At 37.3% G+C, this 25,573-nt stretch overlaps 1 protein-coding gene across 2 annotated transcripts in view; it reads left to right on the top strand.

Annotated features, from left to right (window-relative positions):
- The window catches only part of ARHGEF38 (Rho guanine nucleotide exchange factor 38), a 157,568-nt gene that overhangs the window by 93,364 nt on the left and 38,631 nt on the right, over nt 1-25,573 (top strand). The window contains exons 4-5 of one of the 2 annotated variants that reach the window (XM_007452164.1): nt 9,131-9,278; nt 15,881-15,898. In XM_007452164.1, coding sequence (XP_007452226.1) covers nt 9,131-9,278; nt 15,881-15,898 — 166 coding nt within the window. Of the gene's footprint in view, nt 1-9,130; nt 9,284-9,508; nt 9,825-15,880; nt 15,899-25,573 lie in introns of those variants that run through there. The other variant, XM_007452165.1, reaches the window with a different exon arrangement.

Here is a 25,573-nt window from a genome sequence, read left to right as displayed (position 1 = left end):
TGACAACAGAAGGCACTTTCATTTGTTCATTTTTCCAGTGGGGATGGCCAGCCCTCCATGGCAGAAGGGTGAGACAGAGGGTGTACACCTCTAAGACACAAGCTCCAATGGCAGGGGGGTATTCTTGTCTGTTTTGCTACTGTTGTATCACCAGCATCTAGAATAGTGTCCTCAATAAGTACTTCCTGAATGAATGAAATGAATGACAGAGACAGTGATAGGTATCCAGGACACTGGCTGGCATGCCGAGGGATCGCAGAAATTGTCGTTGTTCTTTGCTGTTACCGGGTCTGCCTGTGGTTTTTCCCGTGCCATTTCCAGAGGCTGGTAGGTAGTGTAGAGCAACTGGTAGAGGCAAGCATTCTTAAGAGATGTACTTACTAAGGTGGATAAATGGGGTGTCATGAGTTGGTCTAAGAACGGGGTCCTCGGCGTTGTAAATCTTGAGGAATGAAAAGTTATTGTACCTTTTTCCAATCTAGCCAGTGGAAACCTTTTAACTTTCAACTCTCAGAGAACCAATGCTTTCTTTTTTTTTTTTTTTTTTAATTTATTTTTGGCTGCATTGGGTTGGTTGCTGTGCGCGGGCTTTCTCTAGTTGCAGCGAGCAGGGGCCACTCTTCTTTGTGGTGCGTGGGCTTCTCATTGTGGTGGCTTCTTTTGTTACGGAGCGTGGGCTTCAGTAGTTGCGGCTCGCGGGCTCCATAGTGCAGGCTCAATAGTTGTGGCGCACGGGACTAGCCGCTCCACGGCATGTGGGATCTTCCCAGACCAGGGCTCGAACCCGTGTCCCCTGCATTAGCAGGCGGGTTCCCAACCACTGCGCCACCAGGGAAGCCCCCAATGCTTTCTTAATGTGCTGGTTGTTATAAAGATTCCCACCTGAAGTTAAAGTATCCAGGAACTCAAAAACGTTCCTGAAGAGACCATGAGTTACCATCAAGACAAACAGCTTTATTCTTGAATGTTAGCGCCGGACCAGTATTTAAAGAGCAACCAATCCAACCACCTCATTGTTCAGATGAAAAAGGTAAGAGCCTGATTTTCTCCAAATACCATCACTAATTCTGGACACAGAAGGGGACCCCAGCTCTTCCTAATACAGGTCTTATTACATATTATACACTGTCCATCTCTACCACCCACTAATGCTCCCCAGTTTGTCCTGCCCAGCTGCCAGGCCACCCGCTACTCCCAATGCGCTGGGTGGGTAGTGCCTCAGTGATGGAATGGCCTCTCCTTTGAGAGACCCCACCACAATTATGACTTTTTCCTCCCTGGCACTAGACACAGCAGTGGTCATGGGACAGGACCCCACAGTTCACTTTGGCTTCCTTCCTTTCTCTCTCTCTCTCTTTTTTTTTATGGTCGAGCTACCCTTATTGGTCTCACACCATTCCCTCCTAAAACCACTTCTCTGAAATTGCTGTTAGCATGTCACCAGAGACCTCAGAAATGTCAAATCCAATGAACACATTTTTCTGAATTTATCTTACTGCAGTGCATCTGAAAAATTTTTACCGAAAGATTCCTGAAGCCGAAAGAGAAATATCATGAGCCTCAGGGAACGTGGAGTTGTGACCCAAAGCCCCAGCCACAGGCATGAAATAATTTGGAGTCTTGTTTTGTCTTAAGGATTCACGTAAATTTTCCATTCTATTTTTTCACATGAAAATAATTTTTCTTCAAATATCTTCATAAAATTGATACTCAAGGGACATGCTTGTTTTAATCCCATGGCATCATGTTCCACTTGGCACCTGGGTTGGGTTTGAATTTCATAACACTAACCAGGGTCCCTTGAGTACCCCTTAGTAGCCAGCATTATCCCCAAGTGAGGCAGGAACTAAATGAGACTAAAGGCAAAGGATAGCGGCTTCTGTAAGCAGCATTTACTCTTCTAGCCTCTTTCTTCTCACATCCCTCCTCATTTTGCCCTCCCCTGGAGAACAGAAGGAGGCTAAGAATGAAAGGAAGAAAACATGTACATGATCTGGTATTTTGGCTGGCTGAGCTGCTGCCTTGCTTAGTCCCATCCAGGAAGGCTGGGCTCCCATCCAACGAGGAGAGGCAGACCATGGGGAGCTCTCCTAGTCAGTCTGGGTGAAAGCTGCCAGGGAAGCTCTTGCATTTGGGGATGGCATATTCCCTCACTCAGGGAAGTGACAGCCAGAGGCTCACTGCCCAGATCTCAGACCCTCTTTCCCGGGAGTGGGTCATACCTACCCTCTGTCCTCAGAGTCATCCCACCCCCTTCTCTGTATTCTGAATGCTCTGTCTTGACAATCAAGTTTTACTTAGAACTACAGAAGTTTCTTTGGGATATATCTTAGATCATAATTGATGCTTGAGAATATTTTCTTCCAGTTTTATTGAGACATAATTGGCATATAGCACTGTATAAGTTTAAGGTGTACTACATACTGATTTGATTTACATACATCGCAAAGTATCACAATAGGTTTAGAGAACATCCGTCATCTTATATAAATATAAAATTAAAGAAATAGAAAAAAATGTTTCCTTGTGATGAGAACTCAGGACTTTTTTTTTAACATCTTTATTGGCGTATAATTGCTTTACAATGGTGTGTTCGTTTCTGCTGTATAACAAAGTGAATCAGCTATACATATACACATATCCCCATATCTCCTCCCTCTTGAGTCTCCCTCCCACCCTCCCTATCCCACCCCTCTAGGTGGTCACAAAGCACGGAGCTGATCTCCCTGTGCTATGTGGCTGCTTCCCACTAGCTATCTATTTTACATTTGGTAGTGTATATAAGTCCATGCCACTCTCTCACTTCATCCCAGCTTACCCTTCCACCTCCCCATGTCCTCAAGTCCATTCTCTGTGTCTGCATCTGAATTCCTGAGATATGCCTGGAGTTATCCTCTTCATCTTTCACATGTTCAATGTCCTTTTTTTTTTTTTTCTCTCTTCTCCATCCGCCCTGCTTTTGCTTTAGTGGTTAAAACTAACATCTAATGAGAATTTGCACATGCCACCTTCTCATATAACTACATTACATATTTTAACTCATTTAATCTTCAAACAACCCTACCATTATGATTATTCCATATTTTGGATGAAGAAATTAAGGAAAAGAGAAATCAGGTAATTTTCCCAAATGTCACAACAGTAAACGGTAAAACCAGAATCTGAAACCAGGCAGTTGATTTTAGAGTACTCTCTCTTGACTGCCATAACTTTCTGTTTTAGCCCTCATTATTTATTTCTTACATTATTATAGAAGCCTTTCAACTGGTTTCTGTTTTCCAGTCTCCCTAACTCCCCCCCCAAATTCCATCGTTCATATGACTAACCCCAGAGTAAACTTTCTAAAATACAATCTAATCGTATTAATCTGCTGCCTAAAATCCATCAGCGCTTCTCCATCACCTTCAGGCTAAAGTTCCAGCTTCTTAATTATACACAAGGTCTTTCATGATCTGGCCCCTACTCACCTGTATAGCCTCTTCTGAAACCTCCCCCCAGGTGTGGCACCAGCCAGCCATCGGAGACCACTTGCAGTTTTTGAGCAGAACCTGCTCCCTCCATGCATCTCTGTGCTTTTGCACTCACTCATAACTCCTATTTCAAGGGCAGACTGCTATGGAAAGAGCTCAAAGTTTCTCAAGAGCAGAATGGATCACCCTCTGTGTTTTATAGCTACTGTCACACTTTTCACATAGCATGGGAAATGAGAATTTTCTCTCTCCCTTACTGGCCTCCGTAAGCCACCTGAGGGAAGTGTTGGTTTTTTGTGTCTGCAGTACTTACCAAAGTACTCAGTGCATAATAGTCACTCATTAAATGGTTATCAAATAAGGCTGAACTAAATAAAGACTATAATTACTTCACTCCCTTTTATGCCATTTTCCTAAACAAAGCCTACTACAGGGAGATCTCTTGGATATTGTTGGTTTCACTCCAGCTTACTTACCTGTACGGAAGTTCATCTTGTAGTTGGGTCAGAATAATATAGAAGCCTATCACTTGGTATGGTACACCTTGGGGATAGACATGAGGGTCTGCAAGTAAAGAAGAGGTGGGCCAAGAAGAGGAACATATATATGTTTATATTAGTGACAGTTTACATTAGATGCCAGGACATAAAAGGTGTTCAATATCCCTGGAAGCTGTTTTTAAAGGAGGTAACTAAGGGCATTTTAAAAGGTGCACTTTTTTCCCCCTCCTTTTGTATGGCAGTTATTCTGGGGGGAAGCCAATGCAGAAAGTCTTGGGTTGTAGAATTTTGAAAAAGAAGCACACGATAGTTAGATTTATTTCAGAGGATTCTGGTGATTTTGTGACAGGCAGCCAGAAGGGAAATTACCTTAGCTGGTCTTGGCTCAGTCCCTTCTCCAATCCTAATCATTCTTTCAAACCCACATACAGTAGACAGAACAGTTGTCCTTCACCACTGAAGAAATGCAGCCGAGAGTTACGTTACCGTGGAAACAGAATAATTTTTTTTTTTTGCTGCAAGACATATCGCTTCATCTGCACTATTATGAAGCAGCATACATTGGTAGGGCTGGGAGGGGAATCAAATATTCTGCCCCCCAGTATTATACTTGGCCTCTGGGTGAATAAATGACTTTCAATTAGAGTGCTTAAATATCTTTTAAGTTTAATCATTGTTATTAGAGGCCTAACAGAATTTTACTTGAAAAGAGTAAAAAATTCAACTCTGCGGTTCAGGAGAGAGCTATAAATTCTTTCAAACTAGACCACTTCTGTTAAAGAAAATCTAAGGGAATTTACAATTAATGTTTTCATTGTATGCAAAATAAATGCCTTTGTCCTTTGTATTTTGACTATCTAACTTGATCCTACTGTGGATTTATGAGGTTGTCTAGACCTCTTTCATCCTTTGTGTCTACTCTGAGCTGCTTTGTAGTGAACACACATATTTACAATTTCATCTCGCGTTGGGCTGCGGGTATTCGGATCCTGTCTTCCTGACTTGTTGAGCTCATCTGAGTCTTGACTCCCTTGCCCAGCCAAAGCCCTCACTCCTGTTTGCTACCTGCCTCTGTGACTAGGAAGCTCACCTCCTCTTACGCCCAACCCTAAATTTAGCCACTGTCCTATTTTATTTTCTCCTCTTATAACTACTCTCTTTCTAACTCTTTCTATTTGTCTTGCTAACTGTTTTGAAGAGTGAATCTGTAAGACCTCCACTGGCAGAAGGATCAATTCAGTAAAATCCCAGGAACCTAACAAGAATCCCTTATCCCTTCAGTTCCAAAAATTTTCACAGTCACTGCATTTCCTTACAAGTCCAAAAAAGCACTAAAACAAAAACCAACCAAGCAAAACACACACACACACACACACACACACACACACAGAGTCTAACTTTAATCACAGAGAAATCCCATAAATGAAAGGAAAGAAACATCTTTTATTGGCTGGATGGAAATTAGAAAATAATGTAATACTTTAAAAATACTAGTGTTTTAATGAAAATAAAAACAAAAATAAACAAATGGAACTTAATTTAACTGAAAAGATTTTGCACAGCAAAGGAAACCATAAACAAAACAAAAAGACAACCCACAGAATGGGAGAAAATATTTGCAAATGAAGCAACTGACAAGGGATTAATCTCCAAAATATACAAACAGCTCAGGCAGTTCAATATCAAAAAAACAAACAACCCAATCAAAAAAATGGGCAGAAGATGTAAGTAGACATTTCTCCAAAGAAGACAGACAGATGGCCAAAAAGCACATGAAAGATGCTCAACTTCACTAATTATTAGAGAAATGCAAATCAAAACTACAATGAGGTATCACCTCACATTGGTCAGAATGTCCATCATCAAAAAATCTACAAACAGTAAATGCTGGAGAGGTTGTGGAGAAAAGGGGACTCTCGTACACTACTGGTGGAAATGTAAATTGGTGCAGCCACTATGGAGAACAGTATGACGATTTCTTGAAAAACTAAATATAGAACTACCATATGATCTAGCAATCCCACTCCTGCGGATATATCCAGAGAAAACTATAATTAGAAAAGATACATGCACCCCAATGTTCACTGTGGCACTACTTACAATAGCCAAGACATGGAAACAACCTAAATGTCCATCAACATATGAATGGATAAAGAAGATGTGGTACATATATACAAAGGAATATTATTCAGCCTTAAAAAAGAATGAAATAATGCCATTTGCAGCAACATGGATAGACCTAGAGATTATCATACTAAATGAAGTAAGTCAGAGAAAGACAAATATCATATGATATCACTTATATGTGGAATCTAATAAAAAATTATACTAATGAACTTACTTACAAAACAGAAACAGGCTCACAGATCGTGAAATGAAATTTATGGTTACCAAAGGGAAATGTGGGGGGAAGTGATAAATTAGGAGGTTGGGATTAACACATACACACTACTATATATAAAATAGATGACTAACAAGGACCTACTGTATAACACAGGGAACTATATTCAATATTCTATAATAACCTATATGGGAAAAGAATCTGAAAAATAATGGATATATATATATATATATATATATATATATAAGTGATTCACTTAGCTGTACACCTGAAAAGTACACAACACTGTAAATCAACTATACTCCAATAAAAATTTAATGGGGCTTCCCTGGCAGTCCAGTGGTTAAGACTTCACCTTCCAACGTGGGGGGGTGTGGGTTCAATCCCTTGTCGGGGAGCTAGGATCCCACATGCCTTGTGGCTGAAAAGCCAAACAGAAGCAGTATTGTAACAAATTCAATAAAAAATTTAAAAACGGTCCACATAAAAAAAAAAATCTTTAAAAATAAATTTTAAAAAATGAAAAAATAGGGTCTTCCCTGGTGGCGCAGTGGTTGGGAGTCCGCCTGCTGGTGCAGGGGACGTGGGTTCGTGCCCCGGTTGGGGAAGATCCCACATGCCACGGAGCGGCTGGGCTCGTGAGCCACGGCCACTGAGCCTGTGCGTCCGGAGCCTGTGCTCCGCAACGGGAGAGGCCACAACAGTGAGAGGCCCACGTACAGCAGAAAAAAAGAAAAAAGAAAAGTACTAGTGTTACAATTCTGGAGATAGTAGAGCAGCATTAGAAAGTAAGTGATATTTACTGAGGAACTTGTCAGTGCCAGGAGATTTAACGTCCACATTTCATTTAATTCTCAAATTCATCTCAAATGTAACTATTACTTCCATTTTACAAATGAGAGATTTGAGGCTCAAATAATTTTTTTTAAAAGTCATTCCCGAAGTTACTTCACAAATCCTAAATGACAGTGATTTCTGATTCTGAGTCCAGGCAACTGCATCACTGTGTCCAGGGTCCAGCAGAACTCTGATGTGGGGAGGACTAAAATCTAAGGGAAAAATGAGGAGAATATGGCCTCTAATCCTGGCTCTCCATCTCCTGACAGGACTTTGGAAAAATCATTTGTTTTAAAGTCAGATTTGTCCATCCTTATTTAATACGGATAAATAACCTCTTATCTCCTCATATGTATAGGAGTTAAGCAGTTAATATACGCAAAACTTGTTGAAAATATAAAGTGCACTTCTGTATCTGTAGGAGGAATGACTTGTTACTATAATAGACCAATCACTTCCAATCAGTTCAGTCCCAAATCATTATCAACCCCAAACTGGCAATGTTTTTGGGAGCAGATCTATCACATATTTCTTCTGTGTCTCCCAAATCATCTTAACACGTTCTGGGTTGGATAGTGGATGCATTTTTATGTGATGAAGTGGTGATTAAATCAAACTATTCTCCAATATGTACTTGAGTCATCAGTTATAGACCCAATTTTATTATATATCAAAAAGGATTCCTTAAATACCTGGACATAATTAGCCCAGGTTGCTTTATGAATGGTCATAACACTGGTTCATAGTATTATCCAATTGATTTTTAACAGGAATATAATGACCAGTTCTTTATATTATCACATAAAAGAAAATATTTTATTTCCCTCAAATCCACTGCTTGCCTTTCAGACAAACTCAGGAAATGTTAGTAAAATAAATAGTGAAAAATAATTTACCTAGAACCCGAAATTTCACTCTTCATGCCTCTAACAAATTGACAGTAACTGCTCCATTTTGAGCATTTACTACGTATGTACTATAATCTGAACTTTACATACCCTACCTCTCTAATATTATAATGACCCTGTGCAATTGGATCTATTACTGTCCACATTTTATAGATGAGGAAACCGGGTCAGAGAGCAAAAACTAACTTGTCCAAGTCATAATCTGTCCAAGTCTGTAGCACAGCCTGACCTGAACACATACAGACTGATTCTAAAGTATAGCCTTTAACTGGTGTCAAAGAAAAACCCACAGTGTAAGAGTTGTGAGTTTAAGTTTTATTCAGGGACTAACTGAGGACTATAAGGAGCTGACCTCTCAGTGGCTCTGAGGAAATGACTCCAAAGAGGTGGATGAGAAGCCAGTTTATATATGATTTTTGGGGCTAGAAAATACACGCAATCAAACATACATCTTGCTGAAAGATTACTGCTAGTCACAAAGAACAGATATCCCAAGTTAATGATTTTAGTGCTTTTCTCTGTATGGGAAGATGTAAGAACCTGGGGTGATTGAAAGGCTTCCTGAGATATACACCCAACCACCTGAGGGTCTGTTTATCCAAAGCGACAAGTGCCTCATCCTGTTTTTCATCCTGAATTCTTCTCAGGGTGGGCAATTGCAGTGGGTGATGACTTAGCCCTCATAGAACCAGGTAGTGAGCGATGCCCTTTGTTTATCTTTGTTTACTCCAGAACCCTGCACACTAACCAAGGGCATAATCTAAGAAAACCAGCTTTCTTTTCTTGCCCACCTCTATTAAGCTCATTATCCTTTGTTTTATAAAAGACAGGAGAGAAGGAATGAAAAAGGGAGAAGGGAAGGAGGACGGTGGAAAGAAAAAAAGGAAGAAAAGGGAGGAAAGTAGGTCCCTCAGCGTCATCCACTAGGTTGTTGCCCCCCCCCACAAAAAATCTAGGTATAAAATGGGGCCCATCCAACTTTTTAATGCTAATCAATGTTGTCACAAAATAAATATGTGAAGTGCCAGTTTGGTCTGACTTGATGTCATCTTGCCTTTGTTTTGCATTTATCAGGAGAAGTATTCTTGCAGATTAAAGGGCCACTGGAAGATATTTATAAAATCTACTGCTATCACCACGATGAAGCACACAGTGTACTGGAGTCCTATGAAAAGGAAGAGGAGCTGAAGCAACATTTGAGCCTCTGTATTCAGTCCTTAAAGTAAGGCCTTTTCGGGCTTCCCTGGTGGCGCAGTGGTTGAGAGTCCACCTGCCGATGCAGGGGACACGGGTTCGTGCCCCGGTCCGGGAAGATCCCACATGCCGCGGAGCGGCTGGGCCCGTGAGCCATGGCCGCTGAGCCTGCGCGTCCGGAGCCTGTGCTCCGCAACTGGAGAGGCCACAACAGTGAGAGGCCCGCGTACCGCAAAAAAAAAAAAAAAAAAAAGTAAGGCCTTTTCAAATGATTTCCATGCACTCTCAGTCACCTAGCAGGGAACATTTTAACTGGATGTAGATGAAAGGTCTCCCATAAATCCTATGTTTTATGAGGCTTGCTGGGAGCTCTACTTTGTGTTCTCTTCATGAAAAGCTGACATGCCAGAAACCCTGATTGACTTGGTTTTTTTCCCTGCAAGGATGACTAAAAATAACATGGGAAAGATACGGGGCTCTGTAGAGATAGAAAAATGCAATATCAAAAAATGAAATGTAGAAGAAAAGCCCCTCTTAAAGCTGTTGTTACTTGCCTGCTCCCACCTAGGTCAAGTAATATGTGAAACAGCCTGTGTCACCGTGGTCACAGGAGCACGTGGAATAATAAAGTTAGTGGGATGTCCCATGACCCTCTGAATGGCCCTTGCCATCCCCCAAACTCGCTGTGGGGAAGGAGGGGAGATTGGCAAAGACAAGTCAGGCCCTGTTAAAGTTAGTTTCAGGAAAGTTAGTCACGCCTTCCTTCCTCATCTCTAAATTGTTGGTGGGAAGTGCTACCTAATGTAATTTTTTTTAATCTGGGAGAAATATCTATTCACTATAAAAATCTGAAAAAAGGAGTTCCCTGGTGGCCTACTGGTTAGGGTTCCAGGCTTTCAGTGCTGTGGCCCGGGTTCAATCCCTGGTCAGAGAATTGAGATAACCGCAAGCCGTGTGTACGGCCAAAAAAAAAAATCTGAAAAAAAATATAAGAAAGCATGAATAAGATAAAAACCCTTACTATTCCATGTATTAACTCCTTGCTAACCATGAATTAAAAACCATAGTTTGCATTTTTTTCTGATCTTTTTTATACACATAAATATGAACATGTCTTTGGGTTCTTTTAAATGGAATAGTATCTTACTGTATCTCCAGTTTTCTACCGAATGAAGCTTAAAGCCAAAATGTCCTCCCTACTCCACATCTTACCCAGTGGTTCTGTTGTGGTTTTTCACCTCTAAAGGTTATCCGTTGTCAAATGGTCTTGATTAAGCTAAGAATTAACCAAGCAGAGAGAGCTATGGTGTATAAATCAACACACACCAACCAGTCTGATCCTCCCCTTTTATATACTCTATTGCAGGGAGCGGGCAGAAGGGGAGGTCTAATGTGGTACAACTGAATTAAAGTGAAATCAGGAGGCTAAATGAGACTACTCTGGAGAAAAGCCTTTCCAGGCTAGCACTGGGACTGAAGATGGGTTTAAACTGGACCCTACAAATTTCTTTAAATTAACTTTATCGCCCTCTACTGGCCATTAAGTTATTGCAGTTCTTTAACCATTTTCATGCTGCGGAAAAGTAACAATTTCAAGTCACTAAATCGCAAGCATTTATTTAGCCCCTGTGCTGTAATGAGCATAGATCTGGGTCCTGAAAATACAAAAAATAAATCATACTTAAACCGTGCGCACAAGCAGCTCAATATGATCAGGTGATTCTTAAAGATAATATGTGATGAGTAGTTCCAGTTCACTATTTCTCCATTATTGCTGTTTAGTTCAATGTTAGCAAATCAATTTAGATAAACCATAAAGTTTGAAGTTGTAGCCATCTTAACAAATTCATATATTAGAAGCAACATCTTCTAAATTTACAGGTGCTTTTTCCAAGGAAGAAATAATAGTGTTATCCTGGGTGTGAATGAACACCTTACCTACCCTAAACTAGAGGCAAGATCTAATCTAATTAATGTCTATCTTGAGCCATTTTCCTTCTTCAGTTTCCAGAAATAAAAGAGAGAAATTTATAGCAAGTGAACAAGTAGAACCTTGAATCATCACTCTAACCCCAGCCGCAGGGCTAGAGGTCCACACAGGGAGAGGATGTAGTTAATTTATTTGGGCATGTGCTTCTGACAGCTGACCAGAAGTGGAGCTGTCTGTTCAGAGGGAGATGAACAACAGTTTATTATTCGTTAAGCTGTTGACTCCTAAGAGAAAGAAATTAACCGTGCCAGAATATTCCATCAGGCAGTATAGCTCAGTACCATACCCCGCTAAAACAGCTAAAGCAGAAGTAATTTGGAAGCTTCATAAAATCCCAATTTCTGAAAATTACTTTCAGACCCAAAGGCTTATTTGATCTTTTTATGAAAGCCTTGGTGATGTCCCAAATATTGTATATTCTGCCCCATTCTGCGATTAGGGAATCATTTCAGGCATTGGAAGGTGCTAAGGTTTAGGAAAACACAAAATCCAAAGGAAGTAATATTGGCAGGACTATTTCTTAAGGGAAAGAAAGTCAAAATAAAATAGTTTAAATTAGAGCTATTTTTCCCAAAGTTGTCTTTCCATGAAGATAAAGTTCATGATGAATTGTACTGGTCTGCCTGATAACTGAAAGCAGGAGAATTATTGACATTACTATGATACTGACCTCAATTGAGTCAAGCTTTAAATTCTGAGAAACAGGTTTTCAAACAGGTTTATAGGCCAAAGAGAGTCTGGAACACCCCAAGGGCTTGGTTTCCCTTGCCAAGTAATCAGTCAAAGCTATTACTGGGTCTCTGCCTTTTCCTTGTGGCTAAATAATGGAGCCCAAGCACAGTTGCCAATTTCTAATGAATATTAGGTGTGGCCTCCATTTTCTACCATGCTGGGGGGTATTGGAACAACTGGATTTGAAGCAGCACCCATGAAGAAGGTGGCTCCGTGCCTCAGAAGTTAAAGCAGATTTTAAAGCAACAGAAGTTGCATTTTATCCAAAATTAAAATGTTTATTGAGGGCCTAATAAATATTTATTATAGGTACTAGATAATGTTGAAAATATCTTTTTTTTTTTTCAAATATATAAACATAGTTCTTGCCTCCTGGGAATATACGTTCTAGTTGGTAGATAAACAAAACCATCTGGAAAGCTTAATAATAATACAAGAGTTAATTTAAATAACACACCAGAAGCTGTCACGGTGAGGTTCAAGACTAGCTTCCAAAAGGAGAGGAGAGAGATTTCCTGGTTCTGTAACCAGGAGACTTGAGCTCATAACATTTGGCTATTCTTTGAAGCCCATTATCTTTCAAAAGAGCAAATAATATTGGTATCCAGAAAATAATTTTGAATCCCTTTGAAACGTTTGGGCAGTGTTTCTTTGTGTGTGAGTTTCCCTGCCCTGGACCCACCAGGGATGTGTAATAAAAGTGCAACTGCCTATGCTCTGCTCCAGACCAAAAAAAATTAGGATTGCTGGGGGTCCACTCCATGAATCTGCACTTTAACAAGCACACTTGGGTGATCATGGACACACACTCCAGTGAAGATCTACTTTGGAAGGAGAAATCATGCCCATGGTACCCACTCACTGCTTTCCCTGAAGCACACAGGCTGTTTTCATGACTATAGATACAATCTAAGCAGTAATTTCAGGGTTTAGAAACCTTAAGAAAGAAAAGACTAAAACAATCCAGAAGCACAATCCCACATCTGCATCTACAGCTTATAAATTGGAAGTCTGCAAGTTTTTTATTTATTCAACAAGGAGTATTTACAGCGTCACATTAGTGACCTGTAAGATTACATGAAATAGTGATTTAATACAGTTTCTAAACTTATGGAAATTATTTGCTAAATGCCTAGTTACTTAGCCTCTTTGGGGTTATTTAAGGTTTCTGCTCTGCATGAGGAAAGTGAAAAATAGAATAGCTGTGAATGCAAGTGTAGCTATAATTAGAATAGTCTGTCTGCAGCCTCCTTTATCTGTTTTCCTAGTTATAAATACCACCAAATCCCTGATGCCTTTCAGAGGCCCTAAAGATTTGTTTATTTGTAATAGAAAAAGAATGAAGAGGCTTTTCCAAGTTTTTTGGTAGGTAACTGGAAGATGCATTTCTAACTTCATGTCTAGCTGTTATAAATTTATCTACATTTTTCTTCTTCCTAACTGAGGCCACCATCCTCAGGAGGAAAACTTCTAACTTCTAGTCATCTGGGTGCTTTGGCTGTTTATATTACTGCTATAGCTTTTCCATTCAGGGAAGCTAAAAGCTCACGCAACATGACAACAAAGGAATAGATTTCAATGTGTCCACCACAGTTTATATTTCTTAATATTATTCTAGTGGGATGTTCCAAGTAAAAATTAAAGTCACTTTTGGAAACTCTTTCAGTTCTTTATTACATGACATCATGTTTGAACACGAAAAAACTATTGTTAACTGTGAGTCAAATTATAATGACCCCATGAGGGTGTAAGGTGGGGTGGTGGATATATTGTTACTTTACCCCCCAAAGGGGTAAAGGGACCCAATTTAACTTTGTCCTTCCTGAAATCTCCTTGGCTGGGGTTAACTTCTGGAAAGTTTTAGCCTAAAAGGGAGATTTTTTAAAATGATAAGCAAATAAAAAGGAGATGTTATAACATAATGCCACTATTCCACTGTTGGAAAACCTCAGGTTCCTTTTCATAAAATGTTATATTTACATTAAACACAGTGTTTCATATATGTTATAATATGTAGGTTTTATTTGGTTGAAGTAAATGGAATAGAAAGAGAAAAAAATTTTCCATGTCTTCTCTAGGAGTCAGAAGAACAATCTTTTCTTTCAACTTCAAAGTATGTGTTTTGGTTCCAAAGTGATTGCATCTTTCACTTGTTTGTTTTTATAGAAAACTGCATTCTTATTTTTATTCAACTTCTGTCCCAAATTTTCTGATCTATGACTTGCAGAGCAAAATAAGAAAAGGAAATTCCTTAATAGAAGGGGATAGAAATTAGGGAAAGAATGTGAGCTTAAGAAAATGAATGGAAAGAAATACTGGGCAGGAGGGTAGTGGTGGTGTACTTTCTTTCATTGAGATAGAAGAGTTCTTCAAACAACAGTTAATAATTGTTTGAAATTGTAGCACCTGCTGATTTTTAAAAATTTATAATCCTCTGTCAGATTCCCAACTGGGAGGTCTTGGATTCAGCAAAACCTAGTTATTTCAAGATGTCTAGGGATCCATTCATACACTGGAGAGCAAAGGGATACTTGCTATACATATATGTATACCATTGTTTTCCACATATATAAAGTACTGGGATTAATTTTTTTTAATTAAGCCCATGAAAATTTATGAAATTCAGCATAGGTAGTTATTGAATTTTTTCTCAATCACTGAATATGAAAAGACCATCAACTATGATGTGATGGGATCACGACATTTTTTTTGTATTGGAAACATTGTGTTCCAGAAGACTGGAAACCAGAGGTCAAGGTGATCAGTTTATTAATACAGGTTATTACTTTATTTCTCTATAGCCACATGAGGCTTTCAGAGAGAAGTTCCTATCTCCTTTGTTCTTGAAATTTAACTTGAAAGATTCCCACTTTTTTATTGTTAAATTAATTAATTTGACAAATACGTTTTGTGCTACTGTGTGCCAGTCCGTTTTTCAGGTACTGGGGCAACAACGGAGAAAAAAGCAAAGATAAATCCTTGCCTGCCTTGGCATCGGGGAGCGGAGAGATAGACAAGAAACCAAATAAACATATAGTATATTAGAAAGTGACAAAGCGTTATGGGGAGAAATAAAGCAGGGAATGAGAATCAAGAGTACAGTGGGAGGCAGATACAATGTTTAAGAGGTTGGTCAGGGAAAGCATCACTGGGCAGAGGCATTTGAACAAAGACCTGAAGGAGATAAGGAAGGTGCCATATAGATATCTGGAGGAAGGGCAGTCAGACAAGTGCAAGGGCCTTGAGGCAGGAGCCTGCGCTTTGAAAAGAGCAAGGAGGCACGCAGTTGCCACAGATGGGGAGAGTAGCTAACTATGGGAAATGAGGTAGAGAAGACGTGGAAGTAGAGGCAGATCGCGTTGCCTTGGAAGGACTTTAGTTTTTCTTGAGCAAAATGGAAGCCACAAAAGCTAGCAATGCCGAGTGAAAGTTTTTACGGGAATTATCTGATTGAATAGGTGAATTGTTTATAATCTATCTAGCTATCTATATATATAAAAAACACTATAGACAGAGATATTATAAAGCACTTGTTAGTAGTTTTCTGCAAGTCAGTAACACTTTCCTTTGTAATCTTATCTCAATTTCTCCTAATTACTATGTTTAATAGATTTTTATTTCATAATATAAACAAGATTAACATTTAAATCCATTTTCAAATGACTAAAATTTACTAACTATAATCTGAATCAACAGTTTTTAAACCTTATACAAAGTGTGAAACAAATATGGTGGATACATACTAAAATAAAGTTTTAGGGATATTATAAAACTAATTCTATAAAACCTTCATGAAAATGACTTTACATTATTTTACATAATAAAATTTTAAAACTTATATAACGTTTGCTTATTACCATAAATATCTAGATTTACATGAATTTACTTTTTTTTTCCTTTTCTTACAGGAAAATATACATTCAAGAGTAAGTACTTTTGTTTAAATAATAGATATCAAATGTTAAAATTATGGGGAAAAGCTGATGAATATTTCTGTGCAAATCAGAATTTTTAGTTTTTACAATGATGTTCTTGCTTTCAATAAGTCAAGATTGCAAAGACATTTACCCTAGATATTATTGGTGCATTTATTTCCAGTTTGTCTGAGATGATCTTACATATTATTATTATGTGTACCTTATTAAACTTTTTAGAAGAATCTTGGGGTATAATTTACTTAAATCACAAGTCTGTTGGTGCCAGGAGCTCTTTGGGAACTGCTTATCACACATATGTTTAGGAATCATTTTAGTGTGTCCAAAAATGTTTCTTCCTAAGGACAACATTAGTCTAAAAAGTCTCAGGTTAATACCATGTTCTTGAAGGTTACATAGATTAATGTATAAAAGAAAAGCTTCCTTTTATGCATTACAGTAAAATATTCTGTTTCTTCTGATTTGGACTCTGATTTACAGAGAAAAAAATTCATACACACACGTACATAGCATGAAAATGAAATATTAAGATGAAATAATTGGTTACTAGGATAATATAGAAATTATCTTATAAAAGCAACACACACATACACATACTTTGCAAGATGTCCATTCTTATAGAAGAACAGCATATCTAGTCTGACTAATATTGAAAAGATGATATTGATTTGCATATGAAGTCAAATTTACCAGGACTTAAAAAAGCACGTGTTTGCCTTAGCATGGTCAGGAACTATCTAAAGTCCTGAGTTCCTAGTCTGCTTGTGCATGTGTATGTGTGTGTGTGTGTGTGTGTGTGTACATTCTAAACTCCTGAAACTTTACAACAAGAAATACAAAATTTACAAAATAAAAATTATATTAACTTAAGCTGTAAATATCTGCCATTCATGCTTTGGTGCCGAGCAACCTTGAGGAAAGACAGAATTCCAGGTGGGAGAATCAGGCATCATACAGGAGACCTGTAGACTAAGGTTTTATACCCCAGCCAAGCTGAGAAGTTAGTTTTTGGCATACCAAACAAGCACCCAGTTCTCTCACTTTATAAGCCTTTTCTTTCAAAAGGAAAAAAATATCCTATAGTATAAACAGATATGATTAGATTTGTTCAAGACCATTTGAATTTGAAGAGGAGTGTAATAGAATAGGGCCTTTTGGTCCTTTCACACACCAGAGCTTTCCTGGCTCCTCTTTAATGGCAGTTGATGGTATTGGAGGGGTGGGGGATTGCTGTCTCATTATAAAGCCTGTGGCCCTGGCATAGTGCCTAGGACTGGAGATTCACAGAGCTGGGGGATGACAGAAGAACTTCATATGCTACACATCTATTCTACACATACAATGTATGCTACACATATGATGTATGCTACACATATGATGTATGCTACACATAATGATGCTACGGAGAAACCCAAACCAACGTTGTGGCCAACCCAATATTTAGATTTCTTTTCCTAGAGCTTAGGTCTTTATAACCAAAGATTAAGAGACAGAGACAGACAGAAAGAGAGATTCAGAGAAGGAAAGTGAGCAAATCTTTTAATACATTAGCATGCACAGGCTCCTACATACAGAATACTTAAAACAAACAGTGCCTTGTATTGAAATGCTTGCTTAAAAAATTGCACTGGCTTCTGTGTCAGTTCTGCTGTGTGGGTGTTAGCAGGCTGCGTATGCCCCCCTCTAACCCATTCTATACATCAAGAACTCGAAAACAGGAAGAAGAGTCATAGCGTGTGGCTGCATGAACATCAAAGCCACGTTTGCCATGAGCTATTTTCCTTCCTGTCTCTCTCATTCAGGGCAGGAGGCACAGACGCTGCTACCTAGAAGAGCAAAAGGCAATGTCAAATGCTATGTAATTGTTGGGCTCCTTAGTAGCTAAGGCCAAGAATGTCGCAGCCAGAGTTGTGCATTTATGAGATGTGGGTTTTAAAATGGCTTCAAAAAAATGTCTTACTTATGGAAGCTGAAAACTGTCTTTTTTTCACAATCTGCATTTTAAAAAGTACAGAGAAAGGCAAAGACATTTAAAATTTCTAAAATGTTTACTTTGAATTATAATCTTATGAAAACATCAAAACAGTATCAAAGTGACAAGAGTCATAGAATCTTCCACCGAAGGGTCTCCCCCAAAGCATGGGATACAAGCCCCATGTTCTAAAGCAAGAAAAATATACCTATTCTAAATGTACCTCCAGAAATACACTGTTTTATCTTCAATATTTATACTTCTCTATATGCTTCTCTGCCTGACCAGTTATTTCCACCTTTGGATCTCAGGGTTTCATTTCCACCTTTGGTTCTCAGTGTTTCAATCAATCTCAAAATGTTGTTATTTTTTTCTTAAGTTTTATATTTTTAAAATTATTGAAGAAACACTGAAAACATAGAAAATCAAAATGAGGACACAGAAGACAATTGGTAGTCACATTCCAGAGTGAACTATTTTAACATCACATGAGCCCCTTACTTCCCTGCAATTGTTTTCTATACACAGACACATGTTGACTAAAATAGGACGGCTATGTATGTCCTGTATGTCAACTTGCTACCTCTTTATCAATACATCATGAGTATCTCTCTATGTCAGTAAACATAAATCCACATTGCTTTATGACTGCATACTATTCTCTCTGATGTATATACCATAATTTAGTTTATCAAACCCTTACAGATACTTGAAGTGTGTCTGTCTTGCAAAGATTGACTTTACGTGTTCATTCTTATACATGATCTTTGAATAATAGTTTAATTATTTTCTTTGGATGGATTTCTAAAAGTGGAATTGCTAGATCAAAGGGCTTTTGATACTTATTGCCAGATAATTTAAGAAAAGTTGAACTAATTTATAGTCCCACTACCATATATGAGTTGTCCATTTATCTACTACTTGCTAGCGCTAGATAAAATTAATGTTTGCATCCTTACAACTTATGACAATGTAATAGGCCAAAAGTAGCATTGTATTGTTTTCATTATCACTAAAAATAATCTTGTGTTTAACCATTTGTATTTCACCTCTAATGAATTATCTTTTTTATTGATTGTTCACTTTTACTGAGATGTTTATCTTTTTCTAAAAGATTGATGATGGCTCTTTAATTAGCAAGTGTATTACCCTTTTTTCTATTTTATGTACTATGAATAATTTTTCCAGATTATCATTTGACTTTTAACATAGTGTACAGTTGCTTCTGTTTTCATTTTTATCCATACAGTTTTACAGAGCTAAATTTTAAAATAGATTTATCACTTTTTTCTATTGTAGCTTTTGGATTTTGTATCTCACTTAGAAACCCCGAGTTTGTTTTTAAACTGTAATCCCATGTTTTCACCAAGATCTTGTATAATTTCATTTTTAACATTTAAATCTTTGATCTATCTAGAAATTATTTTGGTGTAAAGAATCCATTTTTTTATATGACAAGCTAATTATCACAATACCTGATATTGAATGGTTCCTTTTTTCCACTGAGTAGGAATGTCATATTTACCACATAATTTCCATACATATTTGTATTTATTTCCTTATTTTCTATTTTGTGCTTGATTTCCATTTGCCCATATATGTACCCATATCAAACTGCTTTCATTTTTACAGCTTTATATTTTAATATCAGGTATAACTAATCTCAGCTCAGTATTATTCCTTTTCAGAATTTTCTTGAATATTCTTGAATGTTTCCTTCTTTAAAAACTTTCTCTTTTGTTAAAATTATATCTACCCATGGTTTAAAAAGCCAAACAGTTCTACAGGATTTAAGAAAAATAGTAGTCTACTGTATAGCACAGGGAACTATATCCAATATCCTAGGATAAACCATAATCAAAGAATGTATATATGTGTATAACTGAGTCACTTTGCTGTACAGCAGAAATTAACACAACACTGTAAATCAACTATACTCCAATAAAAATTTTCTTTTAATTAGAAAGAAAAGAAAAATAGTTGTCTCCTCTTCTACCTGCCCCTAAATGCTCCTCACCGAACACAACATTTTCACACATTTTAGTTGACTATTTTGGTATTTATCTTCATGACCCCGAAAAAATTTGACTCTTCCTTTTTAGGTATTGTGTATTGACTTTCTGCTATGGAAGACAAGAATCTCTCTCTCTTGCCTGCCCGATCTCCACTACACACACACATACACACACACACACACACACACACACACACACACACACACACACACACACCCATCCCATCTCACCATTCTCCCTATGGAGTTACATTGTAATTTGAATTAGAACAATAATCAGTGATTGAATTATTATACGTGAATAAATTTCTTTTCAGAGCTAAACCTTGGAATAAACGGATTACTTGTTTTTCTGGGAGTTAACTATTGCCTTTTTTCCCCCTTAATTTTCTTTGTACTAATCATTAATGCTGAACTCACAGCCAGTCATCTTGAAGACAGCCAGGTGAATTTTGTATGCTGTCAATTTCATCTCCCTGTTAAAGCCTCTCCCAGAGCCTTCTGACCTCTTGAGTTTGGACTGATGACACTGGGCATTACTGTCTTTTAGGAACTTCCCTCCCATCATCTAGACTTTCTCTTTGCCTCTTTCCTGTTTTTAGTAGAGGACATCCTGCAATACTTTCCCCTATTCATCAAGGAATGCATGGGAAGGAAAATTTTAAGAACTTTTATATCAAAAATGTCTTTATTTTACCCTCACACTTGATTTATATAGTTTGATTTCGTATAGAATTCTAAATTGAAAATCATTCATCTTCAGAATATAAAGGTAATTCTCCATTGTTTCTTTCAGTATTGCTACAAGAAATGAAAATGATTCCTAATGGTTTGTTTTTAACTGTTTAGTTTATATGTTTCCCTGAAGGATTGTAGGCTTTACTCTGTCCCCGATAATTTGCAGTTTTATGGATTCCAAGGTGAGTCCGTTTCATCCATTGTGCTGTGTACTCAGTGAGTTTTTTCAACCTGCTAACTCATGTTCCTTGAATTATTTCATAGATGATTTCCTCCCCATGTGTTCTGTTCTCTCTTTCTGGGACTCTTATTATTTTGATATTGGAACTCCTAGATTGGTCTTCTAATTTTCTTATACTTTCTTCCATTTTTGTATTTTTGCTCTTCTCTCTGGAAAGTTCCTGAACATTTTCTCCAACATTTGTGAGTTTTTATTTCTGCTACTATCCTTTTAATTTCCAAGAGCTCTTCTTTAGTCTTCCAAATGATCTCAAGGTGTCATTTGTGTAGCACCTTAAGAATTATGCTGTTTCTTAACCAGGTTTTTAACTAGTCCTTCTTATTCTAATTCCCATGCCCCTCTCCCTTCACTTCCATAGGTCTCAAGGACTCTAGTTAATGAACCTTTGGAGGAGTGATTAAATAATTGCTTCTCCATATTACTAGTTCTTTCCGGTCTGCTATATCAATTACCATTTGCTCATCTCCTTTAGCTTCTAAAATTTGTTAGTAGTTCTGTATTTGTTTTCAAAGCAATTTTAAAATTATGACAAGTGTTATTTGCTTATTTTTTGCATAGCAATATGCAGTTTCCTCTAAAGTTGACTTGTGATGTTTTAAAAGGAGAGCAAGTTGAAAAAAAATTCAATAACAGTATAGATGGTTTGTGGCTTCTATAAACTAAATATTAAATTTAAGATATTGTGGCCATAAAGTAGAGAAAATTCAAAGTAATATGATCAATAGTTACATGATTAGTTTTCCTTCATTTTCTCCCTCAAATTAAGAAATATAGATATACCTCAATGTTGAGGTATATCTGATTTTTTGTTTTCATCACAGTTGTTACATTGTTTAAATATCATTTTAATTTTCATTGTGCAACTGTTTTCTTGTACTTGATGCAAACCTCTTTATAGCAAAAACTGGATCCTGCTAAAACAAAGCCAGCTGTGTTTACTTGACTTTGTAATGTTCCAATAATAATTTGTAATGAGATTAGTGTAGCTACTTTCGGTACTAAATATTTGTCAAAGTATTCATGATAAGATAGAGGAATATGAAACAGAATTACAAATTAATAACTACCTTAGTTTACAGCACAATATATATGGGGAATTGTTATGCATTTGGTTACTTTTTGAGGGGGAGGCATGTAATAATTAGCTGCTTGGCTGAACTGGGTTATATCACACATAAGATTCATCTGCCTGGCACAGTGGTCAGAACTCATTCTTACTGGGAGGGATTAGATGGGGTGAGCGTTGTGGCACTGAATGCCTGGAGTGTCATTATCTAGGAACACATCCTCTATCTTTTCTACTATATTGCTTGTCTGTGTGATGTAGATGTCAGAACATCATTGCTCATCACTTGGGCAACTGTCCACTGTGCTTACCTGAAGACAAAGGTGTCTGGGAGATTTCTCATTTTTGAGAAAAGCTTTTTTAATATTTGCATCTGTGATGCTTTTAAGAGAAACAGTCATCATTTATTATTGTTATTATTGTCGTTTGAAACGTAAAAGGGAGAGAATAGAACTTAGATGCCAAAGAGTGATAGAAAAAGAAGTAATGATAAGATCTGGACAGAATTAAAGGGCCTAGGTTGCTGTTGTTGTTTTAATCTTCATTGGAGTATAATTGCTTTACAGTGTTGTGATCGTTTCTGCTGTATGACAAAGTGAATCAGCTATATACATATGTATATCCCCATATCCCCTCCCGTTTGCATCTCCCTCCCACCCTCCTTATCCCACCCCTCTAGGTGGTTGCAAAGCACCAAGCTGACCTCCCTGTACCATGCAGGTGCTTCCCACTTGCTATCTATTTTACATTTGGTAGTGTATATATGTCAATGCTACTCTCTCACTTCGTCCCAGCTTACCCTTCCCCCTCCCCATATCCTCAAGTCCATTCTCTACGTCTGTATCTTTATTCCTGTCCTGTCCCTAGGTTCATCAGAACTTTTTTTTTTTAGATTCCATTTATATGTGTTAGCATACGGTATTTGTTTTGCTCTTTCAGACTTACTTCACTCTGTATGACAGACTCTAGGTCCATCCACCTCACTACAAATAACTCAATTTCATTTCTTTTTATGGCTGAGTACTATACCATTGTATATACATGCCACATCTTTATCCATTCATCTGTCGATGGACACTTAGGTTGCTTCCATGTCCTGGCTATTGTAAATGGTGATGCAATGAATATTGTGGTACCTGACTCTTTTTGAATTATGGTTTTCTCAAGGTATATGCACAGTAGTGGGATTGCTGGGTCGTATGGTAGTTCTATTTGTATTTTTTTAAGGAAGCTCCACATTGTTCTCCATAGTGGTTGTATCAATTTACATTCCCACCAACAGTGCAAGAGGTTTCCCTTTTCTCCACACCCTCTCTAGCATTTATTGTTTGTAGATTTTTTGATGATGGCCATTCTGACCGGTGTGAGCGGATACCTCATTGTAGTTTTGATTTGCATTTCTCTAATAATTAGTGATGTTGAGTATCCTTTCATGTGTTTGTTGGCAATCTGTATATCTTCTTTTGAGAAATGTCTGTTTAGGTCTTCTGCCCAGTTTTGGATTGGGTTGTTTGTTTTTTTGATACTGAGCTGCATGAGCTGCTTGTATATTTTGGAGATTAATCCTTTGTCAGTTGCTTCATTTTCAAATATTTTCTCCCATTCTTGTTGTCTTTTTATCTTGTTTATGGTTTACTTTGCTGTGCAAAAGCTTTTAAGTTTCATTAGGTCCCATTTGTTTATTTTTGTTTTTATTTCCATTTCTCTAGGAGGTGGGTCAAAAAGGATCTTGCTGTGATTTATGTCATAGAGTGTTCTGCCTATGTTTTCTAGGTTGGTTTTCTGACGGATCCTGATAAGCAAGAAAGGAGAGCAGCTCAAAGATACAAGTATATTCTTTAATATATCTGGGAATTTTTTTTGTAATTAAAATTTTTTCAATATGTATATAACAATAGGCCACACAGATAAGCTATCTTATTCAAATTGAGTTTTGTTTGATTAAATTGTGTGATTACATCTATATTTTGATGGTATTTTCAGTGATTTTTATAAGACTAAATAAACTAATATTTGGTGGTAGTAAAAAGGAAAACTCAGAAGAAATCTGATCTTATTCATAAGGATAATGATTTCTTCTAATTAAGTTAATACCTTCCATATTCCTGACTTGTTCTTATTTAAGGAATTATTTCTACTTAAGTGTCTAAATTGTTGAAGAATTTATGTTTAAGATATAGAAACATGTTGTCTGTCGTATCCAAAAGTTTGGCTACTGATATACCATCGGTGAGAAAATATGTTTTTAGTCATTATTTTTTCAGTATTCATAATAGATTTACATTTTTTCCCAACCACTTCACTCAGTCTTCTTGGAAACCAGTAATATCTGTCTCCCTCTCTCCCTCATTTCCTCTTTGTCACCCTGTCTCCTTATTTCCCTTCCCCCTTCCTTAGTAGATTTGGTGCAAATGGGTAGGAAGTACAAGATAAAGTCTATCAAAGCAACTCTTTTTTGACAAAGGAGGCAAGAATATACAATGGAGAAAAGAGAGTCTCTTCAGCAGGTGGTGTTGGGAAAGTTGGACAGCTGCATGTAAATCAATGATGTTAGAACACACCCTCATGCCATACACAAAAATAAACTCAAAATGGCTTAAAGACTTACATATAAGACATGACACCATAGAACTCCTATAAGAGAACATAGGCAAAACGTTCTCTGACATAAATAATACCAATGTTTTCTTAGGTCAATTTCCCAATGCAATAGAAATAAAAGCAAAAATAAACAAATGGGACCTAATCAAATTTATAAGCTTTTGCACAGCAAAGGAAATCATAAACAAAACAAAAAGACAACCTATGGACTGGGAGAAAATATTTACAAATGATGCAACTGGCAAGGGATTAATTTCTAAAATATACAAACAGGTCATACAATTCAATAAGAAAATACAACAAACAAACAACCCAATCAAAAAATGGGCAAAAGACCTAAATAGACATTTCTCCAAAGAAGACATACAGATGGCCAATAGACATATGAAAAGATGCTTAACATCACTATTCATTAGAGAAATGCAAATCAAAACTACAATGAGGTACCACCTCACACCAGTCAGAATGGCCATGATTAAAAAGTCTACTAATAATAAATGCTGGAGAGGGTGTGGAGAAAAGGGAACCCTCTTACACTGTTGCTGAGGATGTAAATTGGTGCAGCCACTATAGAAAACAGTATGGACGTTCCTCAAAAAACTAAAAATAGAACTATGTGATCCAGCAATCTCCTTCCTGGACATATATCCAGACAAAACGATAATTTGAAAAGATACATGCACCCCTATGTTCATAGCAGCACTATTTACAATAGTGAAGACATGGAAACAACATAAATGTCCATCAATATACGAATAGATAAAGAAGATATGGTATACATGGAATAGATATGGTATATATGGTATATATGGAATATAATGGAATATTACTAAGCCATAAAAAAGGAAATAATGCCATTTGCAGCAACATGGATGCAATTAGAGATTATCACACTAAGTGAAGTAAGTCAGAAACACAAAGACAATTACCGTATGATATCACTTATATGTGGAATCTAAAATACGGCACAAATGAACCTATCTATGAAAGAGAAACAGACTCACAGACATAGAGAACAGACTTGTGGTTATCAA

This window comes from Lipotes vexillifer, unplaced genomic scaffold (genome assembly GCF_000442215.2).
Source record: "Lipotes vexillifer unplaced genomic scaffold, Lipotes_vexillifer_v1.1 scaffold22, whole genome shotgun sequence".
Classification (NCBI taxonomy): Eukaryota; Metazoa; Chordata; class Mammalia; order Artiodactyla; family Lipotidae; genus Lipotes; species Lipotes vexillifer.
This window is presented reverse-complemented; position numbering and strand designations above follow the sequence as displayed.